The following is a 14,619-nucleotide window of genomic DNA, read 5'->3' as shown; positions in this document are numbered from 1 at the left end:
AATAACAATAATAACAATAATAACAGTACTGAATGAGTTGTTTTCCTCTCCATCTTCATTATCTTCATCTTCTCTATTTCTACCCAAACCCCCAGCCACCCCATTTTTCTCCTTCGCACCCAAACGCCAAATCTGCAGTCAGAACACTTAAAAAAAAAAAAAAAAAAAAAAAAAGTAAAACGGCGCGCCCTCAGTTATTGGGTTTATGCAAATAGCCTGGATGCTGGTGCTGGCGTTCCAATATGAATGTAAAAAAGCTCATGGTCTGGGGTTTTTATGAGTGTTTAGTGCGTTTGACTGGTATTTACCGAAGTTGTGTACTGAGGATGAATGTACTAAGATTTTTTTTTTTCCAATTAAGCTGTGTAGTTTTTATGAACAGGTATTTGCTTTCCTCATGTTTGAAAGCTATCGTAATAGATTTGTGTGATTTATACGGGTATCTTGAATTTTTTTGGTTCATGTTAGTGATAGGAATGCCAGTATTTTTTATTATTATTATTATTATTATTATTATTATTATTATTATTACCAACTCCACAATCACTGCACTTTCTGTTTTCTTAAGTACGGTAGTTCATAATTTGTGAGAGGATTCACACAGCATGTGAATATTCGCATATGTCTACTTTTAGGGGCAGGGTGGTGATGAGAGTGCAGGATGTGCTCTTCTGCCTATGCATCTATTGATGTGAGGAATTTCGTATTGAAGTACGAGGAGTAGTGACAAGTATTTAACACAGGAAACTAATCACTATACTCAGTTTTTTTTTTCTTTTTTTTTTTTTTTTAGGCGATGCACTTGACAGGTTGGTGACGATTGACTGAGTGCAACATGTCCAAGAAAATATTAACTAACCCAAATTTCCCTCTCAGATATTTGTTGTCAGTTAATAATGGTAGATTATGAAGTAATGTTGCATTCAGCCAATAATCACCAACCTGTCAAGTACATCTTCGCCTCGATAAAAAAAAAAAAAAAAAAAAGTATAACACCTTCAATTCGAACGGGCAGTCATAAATTTTACTCGTATGGTATTGTTCATGAGTTAATTTTTTAATGGCGATTGTTTCTACCTCTTTATTTTTAGAGGTTGTTCTGAAGATTAATAAAATATCTGAGATAATCAGCATAAAACGAAAAATGACGTCATGGCAGTGAGTCAAGTATGGTGGCAGATGATAATTGGGAATGTTCAGTTTGGTAATTAGTGTTGAGGTGGGATGTCATTCACCCTTGCACTACGATTATGGCTTTTGCAGTTCAATTTTCCTAACATCAGGGGACTTCATTTAACCTAGAAAGAGCTTCTTCGACCAGTGAAGCGACTTGTATTAACCTTCAGAACTGCATAAAATCGCCTGGTGGTGGCAAAAATGAATGAGAAAAACCATCGTAGTGAATGGATTGACTCCTTCAGTACGATGACGTATAACTAATTTCAGACAGGTCACCACCAGTCGATTTTACTCATCAGTGGGAGAATCTCTAGTAGGGAAGAGCTCAGTGAAGCTACACATAACTCCTCCAGCTCCAAAACTTTCCGGTTAGCTGAGTCAAATCGTCTGGTGTTGGCAAGAGCGTGTTAATGATGGTAGTGCAGGGGCAGACAGGACATTTAACGAGTGGTGACAACCGCTTCCATTTATGTGTTAATGAGGCACGGGGCACGGCGTTAGAGAGAGAGAGAGAGACAGAGACAGACAGACAGACAGAGAATGGGCTTGATATTGGAATTACAATCTGTTTGATAGTATACTAGAACTCGTTTATACTCAGCATGATGTGATATTAATCCGTATCATACTTCCCCAGTATGATGATGATGATGATCTTGTTATTATTACTGGATAATTATTTCCTCTCGGATGGACTCTGAATTTATATCCCTTCTAGTCCACAGTATTCCTGTCTGCCTCCATGCCCGTTTACTCATATTTGCCAGTGTGACATGTTCACTTTAACCTGTGAACGTTAACGCTTTTATTATCATGATTTTTAAAAAAAGATTGCTCTTACCATCTCCAGACATTTGTATTCATTTTAGGACAGACCTCTCGTTAAAGGCCATATCCAACCCTTCCGATTTAATAAGCTTCTACTTAACTTCATACAGTCGCCTGGAAATAGTAAAAATTATATAAGAAAGACGTTATCGAAGTGAGTGGGCGAAGTCCACAGATACATTCCTGCGAATAATCTTGAGCAACTGATCATGCTCTAACCTACAACAGCCTTCAGATCCCAAACATCCTTTTATTGTAATATAAATCAAGAACTGGTTGAGAATTGAGTATAGCATTGAGAAACATGATTGCCGTGCTTCTTGAAGTAAGCATGACTGTCTCCAGTCTGCTGATTTGTTTCTTTGTAAGCCAAACAATATTGTCACAGGTATGTAAGTCACATAACACGTATTCAGATGTGCTCAGCAATGCTTTTACATGTTCCAAGGTAATAAAACATTTTAAACCTTCCAGTCAGCTCAAATATTGGTTTGTGTAGGAAGATGTAATAAGGTTTTAACAGTTTCGAGGCTATGCAAAAGAAATATTGATTGCAGTTGTAAACTCGCAATTAAAAGTTCCATCTTATACTCACATTCAGCTACATGCACTGATGTTCGGGGTCGATTCTAACCTGGACATTTGTAGCTGGGTAAGGATACTCACTGAGTACACAAGCAATACCGGTACCACGTCTTTAATACTGGGAAGTGGTTCTAAGTTTGTGAATCTGTGGATCGTATTTAGATCGGCATTGTAGTCTTCGTGGTACCTTTTTCTTGGCGATTTATTGTGTGTTTTACACGTTGGTGTTCTCTCGTTATTTACGTATTTTTAGTACTGAAGATGTTATTGAGGTGTATTGCACAAAGTAATTCATAGAGAAAGAATTGTTGCTAAATCCCCCACATCATTAAGAATACTTTACTGTCCTCTTCTGACTTGCCAGTCTCGCCACACTTCCCTGGCCTGACTTTCGTGTTTCCTCCTCGCAGACGGTGAGGTCAGCCCCCAAAGTGTGTCGCCGCCCGCCATGTCTTCGCTGCCCTTCACGTCGCCCTTAGAGGAGGAGGAGGAGGAAGGTGATGAGCGATCAGGGTCCTCGCTCAGCACTGCCTCCCGCTCCTCCCGCATACCCGTCCTCACTCGATCGTCCTCACTGCGGGTCAAGTCATCCACATCAACGCCAGAGAGTCGCAGCGGCAAGAGCAAGAGTGAGCCGCGCCCCGGGGCAAGACCTACTAAAGGCATCGTCAGGTGAGCCACATCATACTCGTTTTACTCTGACTTCGTCTGAAACTATATAAAATATCTTTCTGGAATGTTGGGTTGTAGCAGGAGATTAACTCTAGATTATGGTACACAATGAAGTACAGTGGAAAAGATGTAGAGTCGTAGCGTTGTCTTTTTTTCCGTCACTGTTATGTGAAACAATTTGCAAAAGGGAAAAGTCTGAGCCAGGTTATATAGGGTGAAAGAAAGCAGTACCGGTAATTGTGTTGGTGTGAGCTAGAATGCGGTAGCCTAACAGCCAACAGACCTACAGTAAGTGTAGGAAGTCAACAGAACTATGAACCATGTTGCATCCGCGAGGGGAATGAGTTTGGCTCTGTTTGTCTGTTCGTTTGTCAGTCTGTTTGTTATCAAGGTTATGGGAAAAAAAAAAATGAATGTATTTGCACCAAAGCCAGAAGTGACAGAGGACAATCATAAGAAGAGATTAGTTTTTGACCGAAAAGGTATTAGGTTACAGGTCAAGGACAAGCATAACTCAAACATATGTTATCCAGCTTTGTCCAAACTTGGTGAGAGGATTGACTGACAGGAAAGGGTGAAATGATTCAAGTATGAGAGCACTTAGTCAAAGGTAAAGGTCACAGGGAATGATCAGAGGTTCGGCCCATAACTCGTATGTTTTAATTCGATTTGAATCAGACTTGGTTGAGTAGTTTAAGGTTAGCCAATGATAAAATTATATTTTCAGAACAGTAGATCAAAGGTCAAGGTTACGTAAGGGCAGCTTAAACCCTTTTGATCCTATTTGAGCCAGACTTGGTGAATAGGTTGAGGATCAAATAAAGAAGTAGTTCGAGTTTGAGTAATTAGTCAAAGGTCAGGGAACCAGGGCAGGGTCAAAAGTTCGGTCTTAAGGCCCATCCACACGATCAATGGGTTCCTGGCGTATCCGAGTAAGTTTATTAGTTTCGAAGGATGGTGATGAATCACACTAAATAGTAGATCAGAAGCGGAGAAGGTGCTTCAGTTCATTAGGACTACAGAGTTAATTTTCAACACTTTTTCATTACTATACAGTACACCCAAACAACAGGTACCGTACCCATCGATCGTGAGGACGGACATTTAAGTTGATTGCACGGCACGGGTATTGTACTGCATTGCCGTGGTGGTGCTCATTGTTAAAACTGAGTTGGTGGAAGCGAAGGCATCCCCCAAGTTTTTTTTTTTTTTTTTTTTTTTTTTTTTTTACATTAGTGGAACACATGGATGGAAAGTAAAAGAAATTTGACTTTTCTTCCTCGTTGCGAAGAAACTGAACCTTTCTATTTCGTTGCTAACTGCGTTATGTAAATTGGAATGCATGCTGCAACCATTTCCTGTATATTCATTTTCCTTGTCAAAATTCACCATCATAAATTAGAGGTTTACCTACATTTTTTCGTACCCAGTCATGATTATGCGGCTCCTAGTTCTTATGTTGGGGCCAGTTATCCTCAGATATAAAGTTGTCTCCGCTTTATAATCTGAACGTAAAAGGAATACCGGCAGTAGTTCAGTGGACAGGGATCCTTGTAACCGTACAGGCATATCTTCTGTTCATGTTTGTGAAAGAAGACTGATAGGCGAAATTATATATCTGATCGTTGGTGTAAAGACCAGCAAACACTACAGCATAATTCAATTGCCATATCCTGAGGAGGGAAAGATCTTGCTCAGTGCACTGTGGTTTTGTTTATTCACACTGTTATTTCAACAGTTCCTGAGCAAAATTAATTTTATAAGACCTGGTGTTTCATTGTCTAGATTCTCGAAATGATCGAGCCAATATTTATTTTCATATGACAGAGTGGTAATGTTAGACGTGAAATACGAGTTGTGGATACCGTCGACTTAACTCCCCTGGAGGGAAAGAGTACAGTCAGGAACAAATATCTTCTCTTTTGCCTCTCAGTTTCCTCTTGATAGCAAATATTCCTGAGCTGAGAGAGGCATGGTTGCTTTGCTCATAGATAACTTTTGCATCATATTGTTCATATGTGGGGGAGGGGGGGGAAGGGCGGAAAAAAAAAAATATCGTATTTTATTGATTTATTATATTATCCTACATTTTTGTTATCGTATTTTAATGTCGTTTCTTTAGTTTTTCTTATTTTATTTCCTTTTCTCATTTGTTTGCATTTTTACTTTGTCCTGGTTTTGTCCTGACCGCACCATGTATTTCTCCTCGGTGGGACAGGTCGGCCAGTTTCGGCAGCTCCCGCGGGATGGCCGGCAGCCTCACCTCGTCGTTCTTGTCCACCTCCATGGTGTCCTCGCTCCACCACCACCACCATCACCACCACAGCCCCACCTCCACCTCCACCACACCTCGCAGCCACAAGTCCCTCACCCCGGAGACGCCCCGTAGAGTCTCCAGCAGTCACGCCAGGAGACCCAATCACACCGTCAGCGACAGGAAATCGCACGTGAGCAGAAATAATAATCATGAAATAGAGATGAGAGGAATAAATTAATGAAAAATAAATCATAATATAGGAAAATAAAGCTGTAGGAAAAATAAAGACTTGAATAATAGTAGACACATAGAGTAACCATTCCTCGGTTTGTTTGGTGAATGCTAGTCGACGTTTTGAGTTTTAGAAATTAATGTGGTCGTATTCTTGTAAGTTTAGGAGGCTCCTCATCACACTTCTTCCAAGTCAGTTTAATTCTCCTCACTGCTCCATAATATTCTCGTGTATTCAGTTTATGCGAAATACGTCGGTAATGGAAACAAATTGCCTAAAAGTAGAAAATTGACCCCCTCAGTATGCTGCCTCTAAAGTTTACTCCATTAATAGCCCGATGACTTTATAGGTTGCTGTTCAGGAGAGCCGTCTAGGAAGTGAAGGCTGTACTTAACCCATCCAGTTAAGAATTTCTCGCCTTGTGAACAGTATTGTCTGGTAGTTGCAGGGATCATCAACTTAAAAAAAAAAATAAAAAAAATAAGTCATCGTCCTGTAGATTAAGCAGGAATCCTGTTAAAAGCTCTTACTTCTCGGCCAGAACGATAATAATATACAGTAGGGTTCTCTGAAGTTATTATAAAATCGTCTGACATTAGTCGAATTAAAATGTAAACTCGTACCTCGCAGCCAGTGCTAACGTATACTCCAAATGAATCGCCAAGGAGCAGTTGCTAAGTAGCCTCCAAAACCGAGTAGAGTACGGCCCATTGTGTTGTATATTTATTTGGCCTGGCTCACAGTGATGGTTTATTATGTATTGTTATTTATGTTGTCCTTGCAGTGCCCGTGAGCAGTTACACCAGCATGGCAGCCCGCTTTGCCTTTGTTTCTGCATGGCGTCTTGATTGGGCTTGGTTTTTTCCTTCTCCATTTCTCTTCCTCCTGCTTTTCCCCTTTTCCTCCTCCACGTTTCAGTATGACTTCAGCTATTCTTATATCCTTTCATTCTTCTTTCCGGTCGTATGCTCCCTTTTCTCATGTTTTTCTTCTTTTTAATTTGACAGTCATGACATCCCAACCTGTCCTTGTCGGTGCATGGCTTCTTTATTGCTCTTGTTTTGTTGCATGACTGTATTGCTGTTATTCTCTTAGCACTGTTTTTATTCCTTCTTCAATTCGTTTTATTTTTGTCTTCTTTTGCAGTTCTTCTCTTACGTCAGTTTTTAAGCTTTAATAATTTTGTGTTAATTAATGTTTCTCTTTTACCTCTTTTTTTTTTCTTCTTGGTCGTGCTCTTGTTCTTCGTGTTCATGTGTTGGTGCCATTCTGGTTGTTCTCTTTCCTATTTCTTTGTCTTGGGCGTTTGTCCATTTCCGTTTCTATTCGCTGCGTTCATTTATTATGACCTTCATGCGTCCTTTAGTGGTAGGTAGTGGCGACCATTATCCATTTACTTGATGTAGTTCTGCCTACTTCTTCCTTAGTCTTTATCATTCTTTTTCTGTGCCTGCCCTCATCTCGTCCTGTTTCTCCCATCTTTCCTGTCACTTCTTGTCGCTTTTCTTTCCGTTACAGGTGGCTTTACATTGAGTGACAAGCCAAATTGTTTCCTGTAAGCCAAGAAACCATTTACAGCACTGGGTGGTAACCATATAACCAAACCATACGTGCTCCCTACGTGTCAACAAGTGGGTTGGTGGAGGGTTAGTGCCCCTCCCCGTAAAACAAATAACTCAGAGTCAAATGGCCACCCCTTACGGGATTATGGCGTCTGGCAATAGATAGATAGATAGATTCGTCCTTTTTGAGCCTGTACTCGGCCGCCTTCATTCCTACATCTTTTACATCATTTATTATTATTATTATTATTATTATTATTATTATTATTATTTTATCTTCTGTCGTTTTGTATGCACCATAGTCCCTCCTACGTTCCACTTCTTTTCCTTCATTCTACCTGTTTCGTTTCCTTCTTTGTTTGTGCCTCTTTACCCTCATTCTTCCTACATCTCTTCCACTATTCATTCTGCCTCTAGTCCTGTATTTTTCCTGTCTCTTTTCCCTCGTTCTTCCTGCCACTTTTCTTTCACTTTTCCTGCTTCTTTTCTTTCATTCTTCCTGCCTCATTTCTTTCATCCTTCAAGTCTCCTTTCATTCTTCCTGCCTCTTTTCATTCTTTCTCCCTGCTTCATTTCTTTGATTCTTCCTGCCTTTTTTCCTTCATTCTTTTTTCCTCTTTTCCTTCTTTGACTCTTTCCCTCATTTTCCCTGCTTCTTTTCCATCCATATTCCTGACTCTTTTCCATCACAGTTCATGATTCATTTTCTTCGTTCATCCTTACTCTTTTTTCATCATTCATCCTTTTCTGTTCGTTCTTCCTGTCTCTCTTCCTTTATTCTTTTTTGCCTCTTTTCCTCCTACCTGCGTGTTCCTTCATTCTTTGTCTCGTTTCCTACTTCTTGCCCATTCCTTCAATTTCTCCGCCTTCTTTCCCTCCATTCTCCCTGTCTCTCGTCCTTCGTTTCTTTCTCATTACCTTCAATGTTCCTGCTCTGGTTTTCCCACATTTTTTCCCGTCATTCTTCCTGCCTCTTACACCTCCGTTCCTGACACATTTCTTCTATTGTTTATGCCTTATTCAGCAATTTCTCGTTTCACTTCAGCAATTGTTTTTCTTGCTGTTTTCTCTCTTGTGCGTCCAAAGCCGTGTGTGGGATCGATGTCTCTCTCCCTCTTCCCCCCCCCCCCTTCTCTCTCTCTCTCTCTCTCCCCTGCATTTTTCTCTTTTCTCGTCTTTCCGATTATGAAATCAGGCAGTTAATGTGTCACTGATAAAGCCAAGAAAATGACGGGAGGTTTTAACGCTGACATTCTCTCATTCACACACGCACCAGGCCACAAAAGGTCAAGGCCTTTGTCAGGTTTCACAGCATACAGACAAGATCATTTTCTCCCCTCCATTTTTATTTATTTTTGTTGTCAGCTTAATATTTTTCTCCCGGAGGCAAAGTATATTAAACCCATTGACTTCCATGATGTTTTTATATTGTATTTTTGCTATTTCCCAGGGAATTTTATCATGAGAGACTTCGAACTTGAGACGTTACATAGAGCTTTTATTATCCTCTACAGTACTTTGAGACTTTTCCTGATTTACATAAATCTGTCCTACAGCACCAGGAATATGCCATGTATTACGTCTTCGGACAGAATAGATTATTAATATTTCCACCTCAGGGGATGAGCTGAGTTTTGTAATCACAGGATACTGACTTGAAGGCGGGACGTTTGAATCATTTGGGTATATTATTACTGTTATCGTTCTATGCGCCACGACTATTAAATCGATTGCCTCTGTCCTTGACGTTGCATTAAGGTATCCGGTGATGCGTAGTGAGAAAGTAATTCGTGTATTTCTTTGAGATGAGAGGATGAATACTCGTACTTGGTGAACTGGGCATAGAACCCCATACGTTGTTCCATGTCATGGAGTCCTACTTCTTTCACAAAAATTTAAATCTATAATTAAGAAATGCAGTAGAAAATCTTACAGAGTCTTTTAAGGTTTTGTAATATACTTGGGAGTTATTTACATGGCTTGAGTCTTTAGGATACTCTGGTACTCCCGGATGCCCTCAGCCAGTTATTCATTATTCTATCCTCTTTCCTTTTTTGTTGAATCTGATTGATTTCTTAGTCCTATCAGCATCTCCTCAGTTTCTCGTCTTGATTGTCACTTGTTCTTTGCATATTATCAACACTGTTAGTTTTCCCTCCCACTTTTTCTTCCTGGTGACGTCACTGGCCTGGATTTGATGTCAGTGGGTCGTGCTCTCCACCATCCACGATCTGATATCACTCTGCATTCTTCTGTTGTCACTTTTTTTGATTGTTCGTTATATTTTCCCGACTTTATTTATTTATTTATTTATTTATTTTTTTACTTTTTCCCTTCCGTTACCTTGTGACGTCACAGGCGCTCGTGTGATACATTAGTAGTTTTTGCCCTGCTTTTGATAATCGTAGTTGACTGTGACCATTCATTATCTGATTCCTCTCTACCGTCTGTCAGTGTATCATTCAGATTCTCACTTTTTTTTTTTTTTCACTTCGATATATCATCTCACATTTTTCTTTCATTCACCCCGACATCCAGGGGATGTCTTGGTCTCGGTGTGTCACTGTCGGTTCAACGAGGTGTGACCTTTGATTCGGCACTGTCTCGGGGCATTCTGTCGAGAGAGAGAGAGAGAGAGAGGGGGGGGTGGGGGGACTTTGTGGATGGCTAAGTCAGGTGCTGTACAGTATTCCCAACTTTTCCCACTCACCCCTTCACCCGCATACTGAATGAGATATCATTTGCCAAGCTTTTTCCAAAGAAAAAAAAAGAAAAAAGTTACACTCAGCTCTTACCAAAGTTCACACATCCCTGTACTCTGACCTAACAAGAACAGTGCTGTCTTACTAGGTCCCACTTTCACAGTTTCACTGTTTCCCTCCACGTTTCCTCACCTATCTCGCGTCTCATACATCCAACATCTCTGCTCTACCCTGCCCATACCTACCATATTCTAGCAACGTTTATTCGGCTGTCGCATGCTTACCACTCTCACACATCTTACATAACTTGCTGCTGACATTCCTTCACCTATACACTTGACTGTTCACTTCCAGGTACTTCGTTCTTGCCTTGAACAATTCACTTCCCACCTTCCCTTCATAAATTACCTCATTCTTTGGCCTATCCTTACATACCAGGCAAGTGTTCTCTTCGGTCCTATAGCCTGAAATCACTCTTCACTCCGTGTCTTGGTTTCTGTAATTTAACTCTTTCTTCCGCTACTCATTGCTCTTCCTCTCCATACTTTCTCCCCTCATCAGCCCTTGCATTTCTAATGTCACACACCTTCTTCCATTTATTGTTTACCGCAATGCCTGGCCCATTCAACCACCTTCCGTGCCTGTGTGTTGTCATTCTTTCTTTCAAGCTTTACTGTACCTCACCACCTCTTTCGCCACACATTCTTCAAAAGAACTCCATCCAGTCTCTCCTCTCACTGCGTCCACAGCCACATACATATTCGTCCTACCATATTTTGTATCATCTCCAGCTTCGCTAAGTCACTAATCGTTCATGCCATTCTTTCTAGTCAGTACAAAAGTCCAGACACTGCCATTTCCTTCCATACACCTCGCACTACTTCATGCTTATTCGCTCTGCACTTTGCCATACTCCCTAGCCTCCACGCCACTGGCTGTGTTACAGGAATGGGTTGTCCTGGGTTTGGTTCAGAATAGGTCATGTTCTCCATCATCCATTTTCAAAATTCGTCACGGCATCCTTTTAGTTTTCACACAAATTCTCACTTATTCATATATCTTTCCTGCTGTAATATTTCATTTCGCTTTTTTTCCTTCGTTTACCCCGGTGACGCCACTGGCCCTAATGCAGGAGTGGCGTGTCTTGGATTTAGTGTAAGAGTCAGTCATGTCCTCCACCATCCATCTTATTAATCTCGGTAGCCTTTCAAGTTTTCACCTGAACTTTCATGTACTTTATGTTTTTCCACGACTTTAATAGATCCTCACTTTTGTCTTTATTTACCTTGGGGACGTCACTGGCCATGGTGTAGGAGTGGCCTGTCCTGGATTTGGTGTCAAAGTCTGGCGTGTTCTCCACCATCCTGGAGGGCTCGCGGGAGAGTTTGGAGGCCGCCACGGTAGGATGAGTGTACTAGACTCTCATTGATATTTTTCTAAGCTTTTGTATATTTTGTAGTGCGGGGCATTTGTAAAGCATATGGCTACATATCAAGGCATTGAGAAAGTACGTAGTTGCACTTTAAGGCATTCAGAATTATGACTGCATATAAAAGTATTGAGGATACTGACATTAGGGCATTGCAAAATACTGCATTGTTGAATAGCATTTGAAAAGTACTTTACTGCATTCTAATGCAAACTGAATAGTACATGTATGTATTCCCTGGCATTTATGATTGTGTGGTTGAATCATGCGGCGTTATTAGTAAGCAGTTTTAATGTTTTAGCAGTAGAAAAAAGTGCTTTCAAGTTGTATGCATTAATGCTGATGTTTCATAAGATTTTTAAAAGCTGCTCGCCTATGCTGTAATACAATGTAAAAGTTGGTTTTTACCTGTAATGCAGAATTCTCCAGCATATACTGTAATATATTACATGTAAGTAATACAGGGTGGGCCAAAAGTTACTTTACCATAATATTATTTGATTAATACAGTAATATTACAACTATAATACAGTTATGTTACAGCATCCATATTCATTTGGATGCAAGATGGTGCACTTCCTCACAATGGTAGGAATGTGGGAAAATTTCTCGGTAACACTTCGACACATGGGTTGGAAGAAAGGGTATTTTTGAGTGGCCTCCAATTTCGCGTGACCTAATGGCATGTAACTTCGCAGTTTGGAGAATGATCAGAGAGAAAGTTTAAAAGACAAACCCTAGAACTCTTCAAGAACTGAAGGAAAGAATAATAGCAGAATATGACAAATTACAAAATGATCATGAGTTGCGAAAAAGAATTTGCCACTGTGTCTAAGAGGTGTCAGTTCTGTGTAAGGGAAGGAGGAGGTTATTTTGAACAATTGATTTAACTCTATTTTTAAGTTACGTGATGTACACTTCAGTTAGTTGAAATATAATTGGTGTACACTTTATTTAGTTGAAATATAATTGGTGTACACTTTATTTAATTGAAATATAACTGTTAACAAATAATATTATGGCAAAGTAACTTTTGTCCCATCCTGTTTAAAATATTCATTTGTAATAGCCGTTCTCTATAAGCCTGTATAACTGTTCATTTACCAGGAATATATGCTGGTGCTGTTCAGCTCATGTGAAGTATACACCGTAAGTTGACTCTCATTTGAATGCTGGTACTTGTATGTAACTAACAGTCCATATGAAATCCACTGTAGAACTAAATCTTGTTATCAGAGTTTGAATGGTAGCCTGAAGTAACTCGTTCCCATGCTGGCAGAGTAGGAATGGGGATATCATTTGAGTCTTAATTAACCTATTGAAATGTAATTAAGGTGGGTGCATAAGTAATGGATACTCAGACTTGAAATATTTAGCTTCATTACCATTAACCTCCTCGGTACAATATCTTGATTTGCTGCAGTCTTGTTACGTGCAGACGATTTTATTCAGTTTGGGGGAGATCCTCACCGCTGGACTTGTATTCGCATACTGGAGATGTTGCGTAGAAAATTGACAACATCCTTTTTAATACTCAATGGAGGAGCCTTCAGTACTGTGGGGTTTTCAGGAGTGCAGAGTTTATTGTTACGAATCACAGACTTGTTGTTGCCGTTCTAAAGCTACGAATCAAAACTGAGGGAAGTTTAAATTGCTGCCATAAACATTTCCTTCTTGAGAAACTCAGGGATGAAGAATGTGCTTATGAGTATTCAGATTGGTTTGAGGTGCTCAGTACTGTTGAAGACTGCTGAATTATGGAATACCTGTAAGTGTATTACCCTGGCAGTAGCTGATGACTGCTGGAGAGCACATGAGACCAAGGAGGGATTTTGTTACGCTAGGGAGAGTCGTCCGCTAGACCGGCTGGAGATCGGCAGCAGCACACACTTCTGTCTCGACAGGGACAAGTTTTACAGAGAAGGAACAAGGAGAGGTATGTCAGAGAAATCACTGGGGAGGTGAAAGGCTGCTTTCGTGCAAATGACCTCTGTCCTGCTTACTGAACCCTGAAGAAGCTCCACTTCAGACCCGCCTCTCAGGTTAACACTGTTTGGACAGCAGATGGACGTCTCTTCTCGGGGGCAAGGGAGTGTAGGGCTCGTTGGACTGAGTCCCTTGAGCTCTTGTATATGATTGAACCTCCCATTGGAGAGCTACCATTGACTGGTGTACAACCATTGTCTGCTTTCCCACCAGTTACTAATACTGTGCCTTCTCTAGAGGAAATCAAGAAGGCTTTGGATTGGTTGAAAAAAGGTAGAGCAGCTGGTGTTTTGTGGCATCCTAGCTGAACTTATTAAAACTGGGAGTGAATCCATGAACAGGACATTACATATAGAAGCCATCAGGCGGACTGGCAACATTCCACCTAATTGGACAAGGGGTCTGGTCACCTTTGTCTGGAAAGGGAAAGGAGACCAGCGTGGTGTTACAGTGATCAGTGTGCCAGGGGAGGTTCTCACTCACATTTTCCTGGTGCGTATTCAGGACCATTTGCTAAAGTTTCAGAGGCCTGAGCAATCTGGATTCACACCCAAGAAGTTTACAGTTAATGGTATCCTAATTCTTGTAGACCGCTGCCTTGAGAATCAACAGGGTCTGCATGCAGCCTGCATGAATCTTAAGGAGGCATTCGACTAAGTAAATCAGGAGTTACAATGGGATCCCCGCAGAGATAATACAGTTGATTACTTGCCTGTATTCAAACACTGAGAGTGCTGTGGAGTAAGAACATTCAGCTCCTTCCCAGTAAGTACTGGTATAAGACAGGGATGTGTCCTCGCCCCCCACGCTTTTCGACACGTGGATGGATTGGGTACGTGGCCAGGCTGTGAGTTGAAGTCACTTTGGAGTATCAGTTGGCAGTTCCAGGGTTACTGACCTTGATTTTGTAGTTGATAGTTATCCTAGCAGTGTCGCTGGAGATACTACTGAGTGCCGTCGGGGATTATCACGAGAATCCAAAACCACTGGGATTAAAGGTCTCTTGGGCTGAGGCATTTGGTGGCTTGTTGGATGAAGCAGTTCACTGTCCAAGCATATGGTGTGAACGTGGAAGTCTTGGAAAGACCCATTTAGCCTGGTTCATAATAATGATAGGAAATGAGATTTCTCGTTGCATTGGTGTGGCCTATGGCGTTATTAAAGCACTCAGTTCAGGTATTGGCATT

At 40.8% G+C, this 14,619-nt stretch overlaps 1 protein-coding gene across 5 annotated transcripts in view; it reads left to right on the top strand.

Moving 5' to 3' along the window:
• qtc (GRIP domain-containing protein quick-to-court) overlaps nt 1–14,619 on the top strand; it is a 180,016-nt gene that overhangs the window by 80,807 nt on the left and 84,590 nt on the right. For 3 of the 5 annotated variants that reach the window (XM_080283391.1, XM_080283390.1, XM_080283388.1), the window contains exons 2-4: nt 3,003–3,264; nt 5,483–5,711; nt 11,331–11,417. In XM_080283391.1, coding sequence (XP_080139517.1) covers nt 3,041–3,264; nt 5,483–5,711; nt 11,331–11,417 — 540 coding nt within the window. In that variant the 5' untranslated portion in view covers nt 3,003–3,040. The remainder of the gene's footprint in view (nt 1–3,002; nt 3,265–5,482; nt 5,712–11,330; nt 11,418–14,619) is intronic. The other 2 variants (XM_080283392.1, XM_080283389.1) reach the window with 1 other exon arrangement.

This window comes from Coenobita brevimanus, chromosome 97 (genome assembly GCF_032717465.1).
Source record: "Coenobita brevimanus isolate Jiangsu-jjx chromosome 97, ASM3271746v2, whole genome shotgun sequence".
NCBI classification, from domain to species: domain Eukaryota; kingdom Metazoa; phylum Arthropoda; class Malacostraca; order Decapoda; family Coenobitidae; genus Coenobita; species Coenobita brevimanus.
This window is presented reverse-complemented; position numbering and strand designations above follow the sequence as displayed.